The 23,341-nt window shown below is 38.7% G+C and overlaps 1 protein-coding gene across 6 annotated transcripts in view; it reads right to left on the bottom strand.

Moving 5' to 3' along the window:
- Window positions 1-23,341, bottom strand: part of LOC138760684 (AT-rich interactive domain-containing protein 1B-like) — a 521,279-nt gene that overhangs the window by 19,395 nt on the left and 478,543 nt on the right. For all 6 annotated transcript variants that reach the window (XM_069931618.1, XM_069931621.1, XM_069931620.1 and 3 more), the window contains 6 exons: window positions 19,599-19,731; window positions 14,035-14,207; window positions 11,880-12,030; window positions 7,301-7,420; window positions 6,210-6,306; window positions 3,749-4,532 (listed from right to left, as the gene is read on the bottom strand). In XM_069931618.1, the coding sequence (XP_069787719.1) occupies window positions 3,749-4,532; window positions 6,210-6,306; window positions 7,301-7,420; window positions 11,880-12,030; window positions 14,035-14,207; window positions 19,599-19,731 (1,458 nt within the window). The remainder of the gene's footprint in view (window positions 1-3,748; window positions 4,533-6,209; window positions 6,307-7,300; window positions 7,421-11,879; window positions 12,031-14,034; window positions 14,208-19,598; window positions 19,732-23,341) is intronic.

Here is a 23,341-nt window from a genome sequence, read left to right as displayed (position 1 = left end):
TCTTAAAAATTAAGAGTGAGCCTGCAGTTACCATGTCAGATAGCAACTCGTTCCACACTCCCACCATTCTCTGAGTGAAGAAGTTCCCCCTAATGTTTCCCCTAAACTTTTCCCCTTTAGCCATGTCCGTTTGTATTTATCTCTCTTAATTTCAGTGGAAAGAGCCTACTTGCATTTACTCTGTCTATACCCCTCATAATTTTGCTTCGAGGAATAAAGTCCTAACTGGTTTAGTCTTTTCCTGTAAGTCAACTCCTGAAGACCAGGCAACATCCTAGTAAATCCTCTCTGCACTCTTTCAATCTTACTGATATTCTTCCTGTAGTTAGTCCACCAGAACTGCGCACAATACTCTAAATTAGGCCTCCCAATAACATCTCAACTCCTATACTCAATACTTTGATTTGCCAAGATGCCAAATGCCTTCTTTACAACCCTGTCTACCTGTGATGCCACTTTCAGGGAATTATGATTCTGTACTCCCAGATCCGTTTGTTCCTCTGCACTCCTCAGTGCCCTACCATTTACTGTGTATGTCCTACCATTTGTGTTTTCCTTTCAAAATGCAACACCTCACACTTGTCTGCATTAAATTCCATCTGCCATATTCTGGCCCATTTTTCCAGTTGGTCCAGATTCCTCTGCAAGCTTTGAAACCCTTCCTCGCTGTCCACAATGGCTCCAATCTTAGTGTCATCAGCAAATTTGCTGATCCAATTTACCACATTATCATCCAGATCACTGATATGACACTAAGATTGGAGAAATTTGTACAGTGAAGAAGGTTTTCAAAGTTTGCAGAAGGAACTGGACCAGATGGAAAAATGGCAGATGGAATTTAATGCAGACAAGTGTGTGGTGTTGGATTTTGGAAGGACCAACAAAGAAAGGACATACACGGTAAATGGCAGGGCACTGAGAAGTGTATTAGAACAGAGGGACCTAGGAATACAGATACATAATTCCCTGAAAGCGGTGCCACAGGTGGGTAGGGTTATAAAAAGAGCTTTTGGCATATTGGCCTTCTTAAATCAAAGTACAGGATATTGAGTATAGGAGTTTGGATGGTATGGTAAAGTTGAGTAAGACATTGGTGAGGCCACATTTGGAGTATTGTGTGCATTTTTGGTCTCCTAACTACAGGAAAGCTATCAAAAAGATAGAAAGAGTGCAGAGAAGATTTACTAGGATGTTGCCTGGACTTCAGGAACTAAGTTAAACAGGTTAGTACTTTATTCCCTGAAGAATGAGTGGAGATTTAATGGAGGTATTTAAAATTATGAGGGAGATAGACAGAGTAAATGTAAGTAGTCTTTTTCTACTGAGGGTAGGTGAGATACAAACAAGGGTTAAGGGTGAAAGGGGAAAGGTTTAGGGGGAACACAAAGAGTGGTGGGTTTATGGAATGAGCTGCCATCTGAGGTGGTGAATGTGGGCTCAATTTTAACGCAAGAAGAATTTAGACAGGTGCATGGAGGGCTATGGACTGAGTGCAGGTCTGTGGGACTAGACAAAAAAATGGTTCAGCACAGACTACTAGGGCTGAAGGATCTTGTTTCTGTGCTGTAATGTTCAATGGTTCTATGTTATGACAATTTACAACTGTTATTTAGACAACACCTTGAACACTGTGGTCTGTTCTCATGACCACATCACAAGATGTAATGGAAGTTGAAAAGAAGTTTACGAAGATGTTACCATGATTGGAAAATTTTAGTTGTGAGCCAAGATGGGATAGCTTGCAATTCTTCTCTTTGAAACACGGGAGACGTAATGACAAGAGGTTTAAATTGATTAAACGTGAAACAACCATTTGGTTTAGCACAAGAGTCAAAACCAAGGAGGCGACAATTAGATGGGAGATGAGCAAAGATTCAACCTACTGGAACTCACTGTCTGAGAGTGGTAGAGACAGAAACTCTGATTGTTTTAAGAAGTACACAGCTAGGTAACTAAAGAGATGTTGCCTGCAGCACTATAAACCTAAGCCATGGGATGAGGCTGGATCACTCTCTTTCAACCAGCAATGACAGGATGACTCCTTCCAAGTCATCAAACTTCCATCATTCTAATCTCAAATAAATTAAGTGCCAATAAGCATAGATTGCAAAACCACAACCACCTGACAGAGAAGTGTTATATTCAGACTGAACTACAAATACAATGCAGACTTGTATTTTTGTTCTTATAGATCTATTTACTGTACACATGTATGTTGGCCTCTGGAGACTCAGCTGCATCAAATCCTTACTTTCAGGACTATCCCATTGCACTTTAAATAGTGTGAGCAACTTCTTATCAACAAAGTTAGTGAAGACTGGTGAACATTTGATATACATTTCCTGTAATGCATATGCTGCAAGATAAATGCAATACACACAAATGCTGGAGAAACTCAGCAGGTCATGCAGCATCTATAGGAAGCAGAAAGGATGTAACCAACGTTTTGTGTCTGATTCCTTCACCAAGGTATGTACAAAAACCAGGCTGGTGTCTGAATAAAAAAGGTTGGGGGAGGAGAGGAGAGAAGAAGGGATGGGAGAGGTGCACAGGCCCACAGTTAAGAGGTGGTTATGAGTGAGAAGGCAGAAAACAGGTGAATTGATAGGGGAAGGGAAAGAGACCAAGAAAATGTTAATGCCTTCAGGTTGGAGAGTTGCTAGTCGGAATATTAAGTGGTATCCCTCGAATTTGCGGGTAGCCTCGGTTTGGCAATGCATTGAGGCCTTGCAAAGACATATTGGTGTGAGAATAGGGTGTAGAATGAAAATGGTTGGCCACTGGGAGGTCCCCATTACTGCAGCAGAAAGAGGGAAGGTACTCAATAAAACATTCTCCCAGTCTGTGTCCAGTCTCTCCGATGTAGAGGAGGCCACAATGGGTGCATTGGATGCAGATTCACAAGTGAAGTGTTGCTTCACTTGGAAGGACTATTTGGGGCACTGAATGGTGGTGAGGATGGAGGTGTGGATGTAGGCTTAGCATTTCCTACCGAGGGGATGAGTGGACAAAGGAGTCATGGAAGGCGCGATCCCTCCAGAAAGAAAAGAGAGGAAAAGATGTGCCTGATGGTGGATGAAATTGAGGAGGACAATATGTTGGATATGGAAGCAGATGGGGTGGTAGTGAGGTCAGGGTCAGGGATGTCCTGTCCTCGTTGAGTCTAAGGGTTGAGGGGCCCAGGAAAGATGTACGGGAAATAGCAGAGACGCGAGTAAGGGGATGAATTACCTATCAACTGCCAGAATTAATTATTCATCTGTTTGAAAACTTTGTTGTTGGAAAAGAGATGAAGATAGAAGAATAGACGTAAAATAATTATTCCCGTTGATTGGCACACCCTTTGCCCTCACTATTTTACAGTATTCCAAAGCATGTATATTTGCATGAAATGTTGTCAATCAAGACTACAATACAAGAAAAATCTGAGAGGCTGAGCTCTTCTACATTCATGTCTAGATCGTTAACCTGTTTTTGTTTTAAACAGTAAATTTAAGGGAAATAGTTCTGAAACATCCAACAGCTATATTGCAGGTTGGTGCAATTCCACCTGAAGGGGCAAAAAAGCTTTTTGACACAGTTCCTAACATTCAACATTTCACATCAAAACATCCCGTGACTTTGTAAAAACATTTATATATTTTCGCACTTGTAAATAATCCAAAGCTTCTCGTTTAAATCCTGTATTACCATTCCTTGTATAATTATATCATGAACTTAAACTTAATTCAAATGTAAAAGTTTTTACCAGTGTCTTTTGAGGTAAGTTTTCGTCTTGCTTTTAAGACCGGTTGTGATGCTTCCACTGAACCAGGAGGAAATGTAATTTCCCTCCTTACAGGTGGAGGTTGCTGTTGTGGAACAGCAACCTGAGAGGCAGGAACTGGAGGACCAACTTTCTGCATCTTCATGGATGACATGTAAGGAGATTTGTTGGGAGACATTCTGTTTTCCAGAGACCGTTGAAATGGAGCTGGACTGGGAGCCCTGGAAATGTGGTTTGGCATTGAAGGAGGAGTTTGGTAGGAGGACTGAGAAGGTCGTGTAATTGGAGCCATGGAAGCCGAAGACATGTATGAAGGCTGACGCTGGTTCATGTGGGAAGGCCATTGACCTTCATGATTCATTCTCTGATCAGGTAACATAATTTCTTCAGTGCGATTCATCCCTGCATATGGCGATGCCTGTGGAGGTGCTCCAGGGCCTTGCCTATTTGGATACTGATAAGGCATATCATTCCGTGATTGCCATATTGCCTGTTGTGGCCCTTCAGTGGAGGACACTTGCATTGGCCCTCCCATCATTTGCGGTGGCATTCCATGCTGTTGCATTGGACCTGGACCCTGCATCCTGTCTCTATTATATGTCAATGGGTATTGACTTTGCATGGATCTCCTGTCTGGTCCAGTATAAGCATTTCCATATTGATTGTACATTTCCTGCTGCTGGCTGCCATACTGCACATTGTACATGTCACTCTCATGGCGCTTTGGTGGGGGACCATACATGCCCTCCATGGGCCGTTTATAGTTCTGCACATTAAAACAAAAATTATAAATGAATACTTGTGCAATAATGTATAATGTACTCTTTAAAGAAGGCATTTTAAATAATAAAAACGGAAAATGATGGAAACACCAAGGCACCCACTAACTGTGGACAGAAAAACTGAGTTAATATTCCATGCCATCGACTTTGATAGAAGATAACCAGGTTTTACAATGCAGAGAGAGGACAGAGGAAAGTGGCGAAGAACAGCATGGTGAATAGAATAGAGGGAATTAAAAAATTAAGTGAGAGAAAGAGGTGATGGAAAGGATAGAGGCATGTGAAGGAAGGTGACGATTGAGACTAAAGAATCATTATTACATTAATTGTTGAAAAAATATTATGTTTTCAAAATCAATCTACTGCCAGATAAAAGTAAGATTCACAATCTGATCAAGCTCCACACAACCATGGTTATTTGAACTTAACTCATGGAAATGCACCTCAACAAGAATAAAGCAACGGTTTAATCAAATTTCACTGATTAAAACATTGTCAAGATTCAAGATTCCTTTATTGTCATGAATTACTCAAAATTGATTTCTGCCTGCCATAAGACAGACAAAGTGTCACCATTAGTATCACCTTGTGCCCCTACAATAAGAGAGAAAGAGAAGCAAAAGAGAGTCCCTTCAGTTACTGAGTGTCCGTGGATTTGACTCCAACGCTGGGCTATAATGTTCTATGTATGCTGAATGACACCTACCTTCTAAATTAATGCTTAAAACCAAAACGTTTGGGAATGAAAGAAAAAATTTGAACTCAAAGCAGTTAAACAATTATAGAACATACGGGAAAGTGAGATCAACCAAACCAATGTTGAAACTGATTTCTCGGATGATGTGACAGATGAAATTCATTGCCCCTGAAATGAATTTTAATGAATGTGTCCTAGTTTACAATCCAGACAATTCAGTGCCTAGAAAACATCATTGGTTTTCTGGATTTAAAAAGTCCAAGTGACTTTCATGGCCTTTATTTATCCTATGGAGTTATTCTGGTACAGCATTTCTGCAGTGTCATTATGGAAGGTAGAAACTGTATTAAAGCTGTAGCAGAAGTCTGGTATTTCTATTAGCAACAACTGTTGCTAAAGCAATGGTAGTTTTTGTATCTAGGGTTGCTCATTTTTTGACAGTCAAAGCTGCTAAGCAAACATGGAAAAGGGCAAGGATACAAATCACTTCAGGGATCAAGGAAAGGTAGAAATGACTAAGGGCTAATTCCTGTTCCCAAGCTAAACATGCTCTGCAGGAGGAACTCAGTGAGACAAGCAGCATCAGTGGGAGAAAAAGTATGGTTGATGTTTATCAAGACACCTAGCTGTTCTTTAAAGGAATATTATGGTTTGTGTCTACAAGAACATTGGCATTTTATGGACAAGGTGTTTTGACATATGTAACAAGAAAACATTTTGTTATCCAATAGCAAATCTTGTTTTAACCAGAACTACTTTTGTGAAGTCATTCTTTTTGCAGAGGGATATTCAAACTAGAATTAACTTTCTTTGATGACCTTTTATCAGAAAGGTCAGAAAAACAAAACTATTGTACAATATTAAAAAATGTTTTCTTTTAAAAATGATTTTTCTTTAAATATGGAATATATTGGGTTATTTTTATTAAGTTAATCAGCGGTAATTCTACAGATTGTTTTATTACCTGCTGCTGAGGATACATTCCAGTTTGATGGGCTCCATATGGTGTCTGTCCTGAAGGAGGTCCTTGGCCTGGATACTGTTGCCCATAAAGATCATGCCTGTTGGAAAAATGTTTGCACAATTATGTACCACAATCAACTAAACATTCTTAGTTGAATCATCCAAATAAATTAAACGCAAATCAAAAGTCTGGTTAATTCAAATATTTTCACACAATTTTACCCCAAGTACCAGTTTCATCTGGACTTTAATTAAACATAGACAATCAAAATTTTCAGTTATTTTGACTCTGCAATTATCAGTATAATGAAATGTCAAGTTCTAATTACAAATTACCAGATAGAATGAGGAGACAGAATACTTTTGTCAGGTATTTGTCAATCAATTCTAATTGTTGATATTATACAAACACCCTTAATTTTAAATTCATTCTTGGATGGAGGTATCATGGACAAGGGCCAGGATTTACTATCCATCTCTAAAGGCCCAAGAGAAATTAAACTAAGCTATTTCCTTGAACTCATTAGAAAACTTCCAATTAGATTGGGAGTTTCATGATTCTGATCAAACAATAGAGAAATTGCAACAATATTTTTCCAAGTCAGGATAGTGTGTTGCCTTGTGTTCCCAAGAATAACACAAAAATGTATTGGCATGACTTGTATTGTACAACAGTCTTATCCTGTGATCATCCATTATTATAAATGCTATGAATTTTTAATATCAAATAAAAAACACTAAGATCAGCTTCAAGGTACTGTGCCACAAAATACCAATTTCAGGAATAGGTGGAATGGATAAACCAGATCGAAGAACCAGCAAAATGTAATAGTGCCTGGCTGCCTGGCAAATATACTGAAAATACTCCATCCTCTCAGAGGTTGGGTGGGAATAGAGCTGATGAATTACAAGCAGTTTGTGAAAAATTCCATGTAGCATAGAGAACAGAGAAAAACTACCATAAACTACTCAATCTTGTATGTCAGAAAACATTTAATTTGGAGGTGCAGTGGATAACCGCTTTGGAAGAGCAGAGAAAAATGTCACACATTTAATGATACATTAATACTGAAAAAAAATTGTTTAAATTACCTTTGTTGTGTAGGATAACGGTTTGGCGAGTACATACTTGGGTCGTTGTTAGCAGGTATCATGTTGGACTGACCCCCTGGAGGTCCCATACTTCCTTCAGGACCCATACCATGTTCAGGCCTGGAAAAAAGAACATAGAGTTGTTTTTTCTAAAATGTATCTGTAGGGTACAGTGAAAGATCACTGACCCAACTGCAATGTAATGAGTATTTGAAAAAATCCCACTTTATTGCAAAGAATTGTTTTAATTTCTATTAATACCATTCATGTTGTAGGATGTTGCTGTTTCTAATAGATTTTTAAAAAAAATAACAAACTCTATTTAACTTTCAATACATTTCCTGGATCCCCTCACTCTCTGAAGACCTTGTATGCTTTCCCAGTTAGTCTAACTCTTTCTCAATCTCATTTAGGAGCACTGATAGCAAATATAATTTCTCAACTGCAAAAACTTGCAACCAACCGCATTTGTAACACAGAAATTCTTGACAGAAACTCTAATCTCACAAACTCTTTTTTTTCTTAGTTGTGAATTTCTGTGATCAGATTTGGACCCAATCCTGTGAAATCACAAAAATTAGATTTGAATGGATGTAAGATGTGGACAATAATGCTATCATGAGAAATAAATTGATAAAATTTTAAGATTTTCAAACTTTAAATTGACTTCAGACATTAGAAATTGAACAGGAGTGGATAATTTAGCCCTTTGTGCACCCCAAATTGTTCAGTGAGACCTTGATGGTCGTTCACCCCAGCTCCACTTTCCAGAACAATCTGTTTCCTTTAATCCTTTCAAGTAAAAAAATACTTACTGTCTTGAATAAACTCAGCAGCCCAACTGTCCACCCAGTTACAGAAATTTAAGATCCACTTTGGGAGGCAAGGTTCGGGTAGTGGTTAACGCCACACTGTAAAAGCACCAGCGACTGGGACTAGGATTCAAATCCTGTGCTGTCTATAAGGTGTTTGTACGTTCTCCCCATGTCTGCGTGGGTTTTCTCTGAGGGCTCCAGTTTCCTCCCACTGCTTGTAGGTCAATCAAGTATTATTGGGTGGCACGGGCTTGTGGGCCAAAATGGCTTGTTACTGTGCTGTATGTCTAAATTTAAAGTTTAAATTTAAACTGTCCACTTAAATTGAAACTTGACATCAGAGCTGCATCAAGCCTGACAAGCCCCATGAGACTTTTTACGTTTTAATGGGAATGCCTCTTATTCTTCTAAACTCAAGACAGTGCCTGCCATTTAAAATAACATCCTCATTTTAAATTTGCCAGCCAGAAATCAATCTGTTGATCCTTTGCTATCCCCTTCCAACAAATAAAGCCTTTCTCGTCTAGAGTGGTCAGATGTGTACCAATATTCCAGTTATGATCACAGTAGGGTCCCTTGTGGTTGAACTCAAACTTGAACTCAAATCCTCTTGCAATAAAGGCTAATGCATTGTTTGTCTTCCTAATTGGTTGCTGTATGAGCATTTTAACTTTCAGTAATTTATGTACAAGGCCACCTTGGTTTTTCTCAACACTAACTGTTTTCCATCTCTCATAGCTTAAGGTAAAACACAAACATTCTACTTTTTCCAACCAATTACCTTTACTTTTATCACTTATATTTCCTCTGCAACATCCTCACCCTTGCATTTAACCTGCCTACATCATCCTGAAACCACTCGACATCTTCCCACAATTCACATTGCCACCTTACAGTCAATCTATTGTTCATGCGAAGAGTGAAAAACAGTATATACCTGAAATAAAAACAAAATGTGCTGGAAATACTTCGGAGATCAGGCAGCACCAGTGGAGAGAGAAACAGTGAACCATTTAGATGATACTTCATCAGAACATGCATTTTTTTCTTTCTTCAGGTGTTGCCTGACTTGTTGGGCATTTCTAGTATTTCTGCTTTTCTTTTTCATTTAATTCATTTGATTTCCTCATTCAAATCATTTACACACTGTGAATAATTGGTGTCTTGGCATAAAATCCTGCAGCATCACAGCTTTCCAACATGAAAATTAGCTGTTCATTGTCCCTCAATACTCTGAATATCATGTTCGTTCTTGTTCAATATGTGGCCATCACTGGCAACTAGCCAGAAATTAATGGCCATTCCTGTGGCCGTGGAGTGGGTGATGGTGCTCCACCTTCCTGAACTGCCTCATTCCTTCTACCGAAGATGTATCCTTACTCCTGTTGGATGAAGAACCAATGGTGGCTTATTTCCAGATCAGGGAAGTGGGAGAGGTTTCAGTTTTTAAATTTGTAAAAAAAAAATTTTCACACTGTGAACGGAGAGGTTTCAGTTTAGGGAGGTGTAGTCAGAGCAGCCTAGTTAAATATTGCAGTGTAATCTTAAGTGGTACACCCCATAGCTACAGTGTTGCCACTGATGGCTGCCAATCAACAAGGCTCTCTGCTCCTGGACAGAGTTGAAGATTGAATGTTGTTGGAGGTACTCTTAGCCAGTAAGTGCATGGCATTACATTGCACTTCCAATATAAAAGGTATTTGCTTCTCTTTTTTTTGAGATAATCAATAATAACTCCTTGCACCTTGGAATATCCATGCATGACATTTTCTTAATAAGAAGATGCATTCAAGACCCATCTACCTAAGTCACGTCTGGTGAGTCAGCCCTGTGTAGCTTTGTAGTTTCACAAGTTTGTTAGCCTCACAAATTTACCTGTAAATTTAGGAGCTTTAACAAGACTAATCATTGCACACAAAACCAGTATGATTCCACATTTTCCCATTCTGTTATCCCTTTAAAATTCACCCATGATTTTTTAATAGCTTCAAACATCTTTATTTACTGCACAGAGTCTCAGGAATTTAATACCACTGCCACTGAAAGTAATCCTGTCCCTGCTGAGTTATACGGATGCCAACAGTGAACTTGATTTCCCTTGTCCAGGTCATTTTCCCTTTCTGCTGGAGTCAACAATACTGGAACATAATTATCTGTTCTTCTCCTGTAAAAAACTTTTGTAAATCTCACAAGATACCCTGAATCTTGCTTGCAAATTGGTTATTACATGTTAATGTTGGCAATCTGCACACGTTTAATCAACAATACACTGAGTGAAAATCTGTCCTCATTGATCATACATTTGCATTCATACAAGAGGTCATACCCGATTTTCTTCTGTCAATTTCAGCAACTCTCTAACCAGCTTCAATTTCTGACTCAGGACATGCTTTCCAGACTACTTATTGATATCATGCTCAGCAATAAGCAAGTTATTGGTAACTTGCACTTGATAATTTAATTGGTAACATCTTTCACTGTGTCAGGATAATTTACCTCCAGATCTCATTACTGCCTCAGTCAAAGAATTGGAAATCATTTTGCTGTCAGTGATGAGGTGAGAGTGATCTTGACATTAAAGCAATATTTAACCCAGGATCTTGGTAAAATGGTCAAACAGAATCAGTTGCAAAATACTCCACTGGCTAGAGCCTTAATGGACACAAATAACAATTTTAGTGGCTGAAAATGAGTAATTTCCATCCCAGAATATTGTTGCAAGTTCTCTGCATTCCAGAGGTTATTGTTGTCCTGGTTGTGGCACATGAATTCTCTGCTACTAAAATATTTCAACTGCTCTGCAGCAGTATTTCTTGTCCTGACTTCACCATAAATTCTAAGTCTAACAAAATACTCTCCTCTCTGTATTCAAGAGCCTTGACTGGAGGGTATGAGCTGTGGGGAGAAATTGGATAAGCTTGATGGTTTTCTCTGAAGAGTCAGACACTGACAGAAGACCAAATGAAAGTAGTAGAATTCCAGGAAGCCCTGATAGGGTAAATGGTTAGGATCTTTTTCCTTGGGTGAGGTTGTCACATATAAGAAGACATGCGTTTGGTGCGTTGAGGGTAAGAGTTGGGGGGGGGGGGGGAATGAGTGGAGAAATATGGGGGTGATGTACAGTGTAAATGATTCTGTTTGGAATAGGCTGCCAGAAGCAGATACAAATGTAGCATTTAAAAGGGTTGTGGATAGATCTGTGAATATACAGGGAATTGAGCAATTTGTGTCATAGGCACGTAGCAGAACTTTGTTTAATTTGAGCATTATGTTCAGCACGGACACATGAGCTGAAGAGTCTGTTCTCCGTAACCTCATAATTATTTGGAAAAAGCAGCCTGCTTGATTAAAATTATAAAAAGCTTGGCTAATTACTCACTAGGTGTGTTGAGGTGCCTATTTATTACTTCTCATACCTGTATTCACTGAAACACTTTCAAGTTTCCATCACACACCATTTTTTCTGCAGTTTTTTTTCATTGCTAATGGATCTCAATCCTGAGATTCCGTCAATTCACAGCATTGTGGTAAAACATAGGAACCGCTGCTATTTAAATACCATTACCTTTAGTCAGGAGTGGACAATAAATGCTTGTCAGGACATATGCATCCTGAGATTGAATTCAATATATGTATTAGCAAAATTTCCGATGCTACCACTCGGAACGAAAACAAAAATGACCTTTTCTACTCTCAACTAGAAAAAAAATCAAGGTCATAATGTTTTAATTTTAAAAAATCTACCATAACAATGCATTATTCACCTCCTGTCATAGCCAGATCCGTAAGCATACTGTTGCCGCTGACCCATACACAAGTTGCCCATTCCTCCCGACGGAGTACGGTTGTACAGATCCTGCATCCCGCTGTTAGGCATTACTCCAGGAGGCATAAAAGGGTCATTACTTCCAGGCACTATGGCAAAATAAGTTAAATTATTTAAAAAAAAATACAGTTCATGTGGCAAGGCATAAATACTACAAAAGAAGGGAATAAAATATTCCTTCAAAAATTTTCCTGCAGATCCCAAGGTCTAGATTCAAAACAAACAAAAAGTTACTTCATGAGACTGCAATGAGGTGATTATTACATCTACCTTAATTAGCCCCTTTGTGATTTTGACATCAAGTCAAATACTACTTCAACAACAAACTTAGGAAGAAGGTAGTCATGGCTTTCATTTATGAACATTGTAAAATATTTAATCACTGCTGCAGTGTCATGAGGTACATCACAGCGACTTTTATGGAAGTGCAAGGCACAGCCCAACTGATGTTCTCTCTAAAATGCATCAGATAAAAACCTGCTGCAAAAATAAACAGCTCAAACATAAATGGATTTAAGCACAAATTGTCTCATGTTTCATTACTCAAGCTGGAATTTAGATCTTGAAATATATCATTTAAAACTATTTCAGAGATTAAGATTACAGAGGAGAAACCTGGGGATATCTGATCAGATATTTTGGAGAATTAGTTCATAATATTGGACTCTGCTGATCAATGGGGTATAAATCAATTAAAAGTACTCGAGCCATCTCTGTCCTTACACATTTGTATGCTACAGGCATATTTTTACATTCTGACAGGCACACAACTTCCAGAGGTAGGTCAAATTAAATAGCAGACAGTGTGAAAGACATTATGGGACATGTTGTACAGATAGATATTTGAAATTGTTGGAAATGTTAGATGAATTATTCACAAGTCCAAAGATTGGAGAAAGCTTGGTTACCTTCCTTGGCAAAGCATTTTGTCAAGAAATTCAAGGAATTAGTGCATTGTGCATCCAGATTCAGATGGGCTGGGCTATAGAACTTTTAAAGCTGGCAAAGAAGAAATAGATGAAAGAGCAGAATGAACAGAGGACAAAACCAGAAGACTACGTCAAACTAGACTGGTGTGTAATTAAGTTTGCAAAGAACTTAATGCCAAGAAAGGAAATCTGAATATAATTAATGATTGATAGATTTTAATTACCCTCTTGTTTTTAAGGCACAATGGAACAAGAAATGTGCCTGTAGATTATATTTAGTCAGAAAAAGATGAATAGTTGCCTCCATGAAGAACATTAACATCTTCATAAACAAGAATTTACCCTTGATCCTTGAAATCTCTGCACAGGTTTAGATTGGTCACATTCAAATCACAAAATCAAGACCAGTAAAACATATTCATTAACAATTATCCACCAATCATGATAGACTACTTTGCATTTACAAAAATAGATGTAATTCAAATGTGACCAACCATTTATTTAACAAAATCAAATACAAACTAGATGACATTTGGTTAAATGTTCAAAAAGGGTGAATTTTCAGGTGGCTAAGTTGGTAAAACTGGCTTTAATGATCAGATGGCCTTGCCTAAAGAACAGGAAGATCTCGCAGATTCTTAACCTGGGATGATGGCCTGATGTGCAATGAAGGGCTATTATTGAGAAAGGCACAATTAGTTTGGAAGGAGTGAAAAAATGAGCTTGCACTTCATTTATCCATCATAAGTGAGTGAAAGATGGCATTGGTTGTGATGCCCCATCACATACATAAATAGAACAAAAAGTTATGGTGCTATCTGCTTCTAGTGAACGCGAGATATATGTAACGGATGGTCACATTATCTTAAGACATTGGTACTCATTTTTCCTTCCATGAGCAAAGAAAAAGGAAAAAAAAAACATATGCAAGGTGTGGATGATAAGGACATCTCAGTCCATCCCACATGCTGGTAGAGGATGATTGTTTCACAAAGCTAGATAATGGCTTTTGAAATTAAAGAACTTTCAAAATGAAATACCAAAAGTACATGTACTCATTCTGACCAGTTGAAAGCCACGAATGCCATATATACGTTCCTCAATGTTATTTTCACATCTTGATTAGAGTTTTAAAGTTGGAGAATTAAAATAAATATTTTCTACCTTTCCTCATACCACCAAAGGGATCCTTATTGGGTTCATATGACATTCGACTCATCATTTCAGGCATATTGATGCCTGGTTGGTATGGTGTATTCGGTGTCATGGAGCTCCATTTCTGAAATGCTGGGTCGCTAACATCCGAGAACGGATCCTGCACGCTGATTGCATTATTTCTGTTCAGGTTAAAAATAGAGACATGGATGGTCATAAATTGATAGAAATCAATTAATTCAAGAACAAATGAGAATAGAAATTGTTTCTATGGTCAGTATTTTATTATCGCATAAAGCTTTGAATATAGATTTGTTATTTTTATATTTATTATTGTTAGATGGTTTATAATATGAATGTTTGCTCTATGATTGCTGCCAAAAAAACCCAAATTTTGTGACTTGTTCATGACAATAAATTCTGATTCTGATTAGAGACTGGGGCAGTGCTTTTGATAGGTGGAGTAGAAATTCATCAGATTCAGCCTACAAACAATAGGGTTAAATTATGAGATGTTCCATGGCCTAGGCTTATATTTCCTTCAGCATTGAAGATTGGGAGACAATATACTATACTTTGTGTTAAAGATGGTCAATGGAATTTATTTGTTATTGAAGAGAAAGAAACTACTTCTTTTCTTGAGAAAGTTCACAGCTGATGGGTATGACTTTTAGGTCATTTGTTCAAGAACAATTTTAATTAGTGCTTCTTTGCCACAAAGATTAGTGGATGTACAGTCAAAATTCAATGAGATCAATTAAAACACTTCCAAACAGTTACATTTTTGTTCAGTAGGAGTATTAAGGATTATAGAATTCTGCCAGGTAAATGTAGTTAAGATACAAATTTAATTGAATGGAATAACAAGCTCAAAGAGCTATTTGACCAACTTGTGTTCCTACATTTCCCATATTCAGGTGGCCAATGGAAAACTAATCTACTAAATCAGAATGATGCATTCCTCATTTCTTGCTGGTCAAGTTCAATTTGATCAATTAGGCTTGCACAATTTACATTATGTGTTAGGAGGCAAAAATACAGGCAATATGAAAAACTGTAGAACTCTACTCTAGCTGATAATGCTTTGTCTTGGGCCATTGCTCAATAGCTCTGATTGAGAGCAAGTTCAGCATCTTTAACAGTGATCCACTGAACTTTTGTATTTTTGTTGTAATAGGAAGGTCTAGAATTGACATGCTTGAAAGATGTGAGAGAGTGGGAGGGATGAAAGGGGGATGGAGTGGCACTGCTTGTCAGGTGAAATATCACAGCGGTGTTCAGGCAGGGCAGACTAGAGGGCTCATCTACTGAGGCTATATGGCTTGACCACATTAATGGGGCTCTATTATAGACAGCAAAAATTGGAGGAGAAAATCTGCAGAGAAATAGCAGACAGCTGCAGGAAACACAAAGTTGTGATAATAGGTGATTTTAACTTTCCACATATTGACTGGGTCTCCGATACTGTAAAATGGCTGGATGGCTTAGAGCAGTTGTTCTCAACCTTTCTCCTTCCTCTCATATACCACTTTAAATAATCTCTATGCCATCGATGCTCTGAGATTAGTAAGGGATTGCTTAAGGTGGTATGTGTGTGGGAAGGGAAGGTTGAGAATCACTACTCTAGACTCAATTGTTACTGAAATATTTTGCTTGAGAAAAATTGTCACTGGTCATTTCCTTTGGAGTTATGAAACCATGTAGATAACGAGTGGTTTTCAAACTTTTCTTTTCCACCTACATTCCACCTTAAACAATCCCTTATGAATCACAGAGCACCCATGACATACGGAATACTTAAAGTGATATGTGAGTGGAAAGAGAAAGGTTGAGAACTACTATCTTAGAGTTTGTTAATTAAATTAATATATCAAGGTTCCAACTACAGAGAGCGCAACACTGGATCCCTATTAGGGAACGAATCAGGACAGATGAGAGAATTACACGTAGAGAAATACTGAGTCCAGTGATTATAATGCTATTAGTTTCAAGATAATTATGGATAAGGTTAGTTCGGGTCCTCAGATTCAGTATCTAAATTGGAGGAAAGCCAATTTTGAGGAAATGAGAAAGGATCTTGAAAGCATGGATTGGGTTAAGTTGTTTTCAGGCCAGGATGTGGTTGGTAAGTGGAGGGCCTACAAAGGTGAAATTTTGAGAGTACAGACTTTGTATGTTCCAGTCAGGATTAAAGGCAAAGTTAACAGGCATAGAGAACCTTGGATTTTGAGGGATATTGAGGATCTGGTTAAGAAGAAGAGATAGGTATACAGCAGGTATAGGCAACAAGGAGCAAATGAGCTACTTGAGGAGCATAAACATGCAGGAAAATACTTGAGGGAAATGAGGTGGGCTAAAGGATGACATGAGGGTGCTCTGACAGACATGGTGAAGAAAAATCCTAAGGGCTTTTACAGGTATATTAAAAGCAAAAGAACAGTAACGGTTAAAACTGGCCCTCTTGAAGATCAGAGTGGTTAGCTATGTATAGAGCCAGAAAAGATGGGAGGATTCTAAATAGTTTTTTTTTGCATCAGAGTTTACTCAGAAAACTGGCACAGAGTATTTGAGAGTGAGGGAAACAAGCAGTGAGATCATGGAATCTATACAGATTAAAGAGAAGGAGGTGCTTGCCATCTTAAAGCAAATAAGGGTGGTTAAATCCCCAGGGATTTACAAGGTATTGCCTCAGTCTTTGAGGGAGGCTAGTGCAGAAATTGCAGGGGTCCTAGCAGATGCTTTTAAAATGTCCTTACTCACTGGTGAGGTGATGGAGGATTGGAGGGTAGCTTGTATTGTTCCGTGTTTAAAAAAGGCTCCAAAATAATCCAGAAAATTATAGGCAAGTGAGCCTGACATCAGTAGTAGGCAAGTTAATGGAAGGCATTCTAAGAGATGGGACATACAAGTATTTGGGTAGTCAGGAGCTGATTGAGGATAGTCAAAGTGGTTTTGTGTATGGTAGGTAGTGTTTAACCAATCTCAGAGTTTTTCATACCTTGATGAAGGGCACAAGCATGAAAAGTTAGTTAAGTATTTTTTATCTTTGCTATACAAGTACTTTGCTATACAGAGGACTCTTTGCTGAGTTTCTCCAGCATTGTGTTTTTACTTCAACCACAGTATCTACTGATTTTCATGTTTTACTTCACAGTTTTTTGAGGAGGTTCCTTGAAAAACAATGAAGGAAGGGCTGTGGATGTTGTTTGTATGGACTTTAGTAAGGCCTTTGATGAGGTCCCTGGTGGGAGGTTAGTCAGGAAGGTTCATTAGCTTGGTATTCATGGTGAGGTAGTGAACTGGATTCAACACTGGCTTATGGGAGAAGATAGAGAGTTGTAGTGGATGATTGCCTCTGAGACTGTGACTAGTATGTGAGTGGGAAGGGAAGGATGAGAATCACTACTCTAGACCCAATTGTAACTGAAATATTTTGCTTGAGAAAAATTTTCATTGGCCTATTTCCTTTGGAGCTATGAAACCATGCACATAACGAGTCAATTAGGAATGACTGAAACAGTGGTTTTCAAACTATTTCTTTCCTACATTCCACCTGAAGCAATCCCTTACTAATCACAGAGCACCTGTGGCATATGTGAGTGGAAAGAAAAAGGTTGAGAACCACTGTTCTAAAACATATTGATGAGGCCAACTTTGGAATACTCTGTGCAATTTTGGTCACCTAACTATAGGAAAGATAACTATGAGATTGAAAGAGTTCAGAAAAGATTTACTGGGATGTTGCCAGTACTTGAGGAACAGAGTTTCAGGGAAAGGTTAAACAGGTTAGGATTTTATTCTCTGGAACATAGAAGAATGAGGGGAGATTTGATGGAGGTATATAAAATTATTATGGGAATAGATAAAGTAAATGCTCATAAGCTTTTTCCACTGAGGTTAGGTGAGATACACACCAGAGGACACAAGATAAGGGGAAATGGGAAAAGTTTAAGGGGGACATTAAGGAGAATGTCTTCACACAGAGAGTAATAGAAGAGTGGAATAAGTTACCTGTTGAAGTAATGAATGTGGGCTCAGTTTTAACATTGAAGAAACATTTGAACAGGGATGTAGGGTTATGGATGGATATCGAATGGGTGTAGGTCACTGGGACTAGGCAGAATAATAGTTCGGTACAGACAAGAAGGGTTGAGGAGCCTGTTTCTGTAATGCTCTTTGGTTCTATTGGGGCCTAAAGCAACTTTAAGCTCATTGGAATCAGTTAACAATGCCCCAAGGAACTGAAACATTGTTTTAACACAGTTTTGCTTTTAAATAAATGGACTGCTGAGTACTTACTAGAAAATCCAGTGATCCCAAGCAGTACTGGGGTCACAGGTAATTAAACTCCAAGAGTAACGTTCAAATTAGTGCAGTGAGTTGACACACATTACAAACCATAATGGTCAAATTTCAAAGGGAGCTGCCTGTGGATATTAATTAGGCAGAAATATGTCTTTGGCTACCACAAGTAAGATGTCTGCACATTATAATTTGCTTTGATTTTATGTAATCAAAATATTTGTCAAAATGTTTTGCAGCCTGCAGTAAATCAGGAATATTAACCCTTAAATCTCTCTTGCTACAAACACTTTACACATATTAGCCTGATGTCCTATTTTACAGATAGATGTTCAAATAGTTTTTCAATAGAACTTTCATGATTTTATTTACTTTAGTTTAATATTTTGGCTTACATAATTCCAGGAACTATTGCATTATATATTAAATCTTTGGCTTACAAGTTTTTCTTTGTTAATAGCTTAATTTGTTTTTTTAATATTAATTTCAGTAGCAATTTGATTCTGTCAGTTGCTATAATAAATGATCAGTGAACAATTTATAATTAAAAATGATAAGTAGTGGAAGAAGACAAATAATTTGTATTTTATACATATAATTTATTGAAAAATTAATTGAGTATTAAACTTTGAGCATTCATGTATCAGTAATTTATTGTTTAGTTTTAAATGTAAAAGAATATTTTGGATAACTATTATTTTTCTCGATTTTCTTTTTCTGTTTTCTCAAACTGATAACAGAGAGAAAATATTCCAGGTACAAAAGTAAGACTGCACATCTCTCTTCTTTTAATAGTCATTTGAAATTTACAACCCTTCATTACGCAATTCCCAAGTGGAGTTATAAATCTGGAAAGCAGGAGAGTATTTAGCCCATTTTGTTGTATACAGTTTGGGAAAGAGACGATTGACTGCTTTCAGTACCCATCCAGCCTGTGCAATGTTGATCATAACAAGTTAAAACGATTTGAAAATATTTTTTACTTTGTATCAAGATTCTCAGCCATTTCTGCTCCTGTGAAAATCCTTTACATCTCAAGCCGAACTACATTTGTTAACCCTGTCATCAGTACATCTTTTTTTGAACCCTTGTTTGTCTAAAAACTTAATTTGAATAATTGCTCACTTCCAAAAAACTTAACTGCAGGTGAGAATAATAACACCAAAAGCTGGTGACACAGCTTAGACAAATAAAAAATCTCTGGAAAAGTAACCAATTTCTCAATAAGACAGAACAAATCAAAACATGTTTATGTTTGGTTTTATCAATACCTGTTCCCTGGCATGGGTGTCATTTGTCCATGAGGAGTTGATACAGGTGTTGGTGGTTTCAAATCCCCACTTTCTGCCATTGAGCTGCTTGTGGACTGAGGTGTCTGTGGTCCTTGCAACGAACCTGAACCGGCTATAAAATGAAAGATTGTTTTTATTACATTATATACTGTATATCTGTTTATTAATGGGTTTGTCTGGTAGTTTATTCCATCTAAACAATGTCTGTAAAGCATTATTTCATAGCTAAGGTGCATCATTATTGAAAATGTTCACATTGAAAATAATATAATAAAAAACTAAATTTTTCACCAAATTTAAAAACAGAAAATGTTTTATATACTTAGATCAGGAAGAAAATGTGGAGAAAGAAGCAGAGCTAATGTTTCACATTGATGACCAATTAATTTCCTCTCACAAATGGTCCTTGGGGGCTTAAGGGTGAATACCATAGCTATCTAATGATCAAGGCCAGCAGTTCTGAGGTAGCAAAGAACAGGGAATCAAAGGAAACAACCAATAAATCATCTCAATCATCTTTTACTGGTCAGATGCAAAAATTACTGCAAGTTTCTGGATCAAGAACCACCCTGTTATCCATTCTGAAAATGGTTCTGATTTGGATATTTTGAGTTAACAGCAAAGTGCTAGCACTCTTGGTTGACCTCTATGGAGTCATTTTTTTCATTAGTCACTGTTATCTGCCATTTTTTATGGATGTACGGAAGCCAGCAACAGCCAACATACAGCCTATCAAAGGGAAGAATTCACACAAATGGTAAGAAAGCTTGTACAGTATGTTTTGTAAAAAAAATGCCATTTAAATACTGTGCAAATACAATATTTAAATTCATTTTGAACAGGGCAAATTAAAGGCTAGAGTAGTGGTTCTCAACCTTTCTCTTTCCACTTACATACCATTTTAAGTAATCCTTATGCCATCGGTGCTCAGTGATCAATAAGGGATTGCTTAAGGTGGTATGTGAGTGGGAAGGGAAGGTTGAGAATCACTACTCTCGACCCAATTGTTACTGAAATATTTTGCTTGAGAAAAAATGTCACTGGGCAATTTCCTTTGGAGTTATGAAACCGTGCACATAACAAGTCAGTGGTCTTCAAACTTTTTCTTTCCACTCACATGCCACCTTAAGCAATCCCTTACTAATCACAAAGCACCTATGGCATAGGGAATACTTAAAGTGGTATGTGAGTGGAAAGAAAAAGGTTGAAAACTACTGGGCTAGAGTATAAACATCAGGCATGGATAAACGAGACCAGGAAAGAAATTAAATTGTTAAACATTTAAGAAAAATATTTTAAAATTCATTTGCAGTTATAATATTTCTCAAAGACAATACAACACACAATTTAAGGCCCAAGTTATTATTAAGCAATATTACTGATTAAGTATATCATGAAAACCTCACTTGTAGATTAACCAGCAAAATTTAACGTATTTGTTTTCCCTACATGAGAAAAGTTGATTAGATCATAGATTTTTGAAGATTACACTGGAGAAACCTGCAAAACAGTGCTCCTGTGGAGAAGCAGGATATGACTGAACTTCCAGATGTCTGCATTTACCTCTGGATATGTGCGTTCCACAGTTGCGTGTTTTCACAATAATAACAGTAAATCCTGCTAGTTTTGTTGTGCTACAACTAATAAACCCTTTATGAAGTAATTTGGCCCTTGTGGCAGGCCAGCATCAGAGGTAAAAAAAAACTTAAAGTATAGGGAGAGATTTCAAAATAAAAGGGCAATGATCTTTTTAGGATATTTATAAATCCCTTTGAAAGGAACTGCTGCAATTAGATGAACTAACAATCTGACTCCATGTTTAAACTTTTTGAGGGTGGGAAGGTGATGGTTATAGTTGAGTTAATTGGGAGAAGTCATGACAAAAATTGGAAAAAACAAGTTTTGAACTGGATATTGACAGTATCCTATATACAAAATGAAGCTATCAAGACACAATTTCACCTTTTCCACAAGTACATTTAGTTCACACTACCAAAAATTGCTCCAAGAAATATAAACAGCAGTAACACAAAACACAATTCAGCTCAGTTGGAATTGAATTGTATACAATTAATTAATAAAAATTAATCAATTTAGGAAAAACAGCCAAGCACATATAAAACAAAGGCATTGCAGAAATATCATTTCTATGAAAATCCATCCAGATTCCATTTGTGTTCAACAGGATATAGTAGATTCTGGTACATTAGGATACACATTACATATAAGGGTTTAATGTCACCAATATAGTGGCTGCTACAACACAGAAAGCACACCACTGAACTCGGTGGGGTTTCCAGTAGAATTTGAATTTCTCGTGCGCCCCTTTAAGGCCCACAGGAGTTCTTCCCCCGCGCAGCAGTGATGTCATCCTGTATTCCAGGGCATGAGCTGTGGCCTAAGCCACGAAGCAATGAGCAAGCCCGATGGCACCATCTTCTGCAGCTGCCCTGCCAGTGTGGCGTTACAAATGGGGGCCGGTTCACTTACAGAAATGTGTGCCGCCACACAACCCACCCCCCCAGAACTAGCTCATGCATCCCGCCATTTGGGCAGCCGTTTAGGCTAGGTTATTTGCACGGGTTGGACTAAGTCCATGTGCGCCAGCTTCAGTCGGTTGACTGTGTACAGTTCCTCCCTGCCCCCAATGTCCAAGGTGAAAGTCTTCCCCGATCGATGGAGGACTTTGTACGGGCCCTTGTATGGGCGCTGCGGGGTTGGGGGGGGGGGGGGTGGTCGGGTCTGGGGCACGCTGGACGAACACTAACTCCACTGAGGCCAGCTCTTTGGCTTGCCATGGTGGGTCAGTGGTGGGGGTGCCAGCGAGGTGAGTCTGTTGTGGAGGTCTGTGAGAAGGGCTGGGGATTCACCTCCAGATTCGGTGCCCACTCCGAAAAACTCCCCTGGTAGCGACAGCAGTGCACCGTAGATGAGTTCTGCAGATGACACCTGGAGGTCTTCTTTTGGAGCTGTTCGAATGCCAAGCAGGAACACGGCAGTTCGTCTGTCCAGTTTGGTTCTTTTAGCCGCGCCAAGAGAGCTGCCTTGAGGTGCCGGTGGAAACGTTCTATGAGTCTATTCACTTGGGGATGATAAGCCGTGGTGTGGTGGAGCTTGATTCCCAAGCAGCGTGTCAGTTGTGCCAAGAGGGCAGAGGTGAACTGGGCACCCCTGTCGCTGGTAATGTGGGCTGGAATGCCAAAACGGGTGACCCAGTAAGCGAGCTCTGGCACCGGACTTGGTGGAAGTGTCCTTGATGGGGTGGCTTCCAGCCACCTCGTCGTCCGGTCAACCACAGTCAGTAGGTAGCGGACGTTCCTGGTAGGGTGCCCAGTATGTCGAGATGGGTATGGTCAAACCTCCTGGCAAGCGGGTCGAAATGTTGTACTGGGGCTCTGACATGGCACTGGTCTGAAGGCATGGCAATGCATGCAATTCCTCGCCATCTGGGCCACTTGTTTTTTTAATCTGTGCCAGACGAAATGTTCCGCCACCAGGCGTACTGATGTCTTGACTGAGGGGTGGGCCAGGTCATGAATCATCCTGAACACTTCCTGTCTCCACTGTGGGGGGACTACTGGTCGCGGCGAGCCAGTCGAGACATTGCACAGGACCGTGTCGTGGCTGCCTGGCAGTTTCAGGTCCTCAAGGCGCAGACCGGTGATGCCAGTTCGGAAGGCCTGAGTCCTCCCTCTGGGCCTGAGCTAATTAGGCGTAGTTCA

Source organism: Narcine bancroftii, chromosome 4, assembly GCF_036971445.1.
Source record: "Narcine bancroftii isolate sNarBan1 chromosome 4, sNarBan1.hap1, whole genome shotgun sequence".
In the NCBI taxonomy this organism is placed as follows: domain Eukaryota; kingdom Metazoa; phylum Chordata; class Chondrichthyes; order Torpediniformes; family Narcinidae; genus Narcine; species Narcine bancroftii.
Note: the sequence above shows the minus strand (reverse complement) of the source record. Positions and strands in the feature narration are given on the sequence as shown.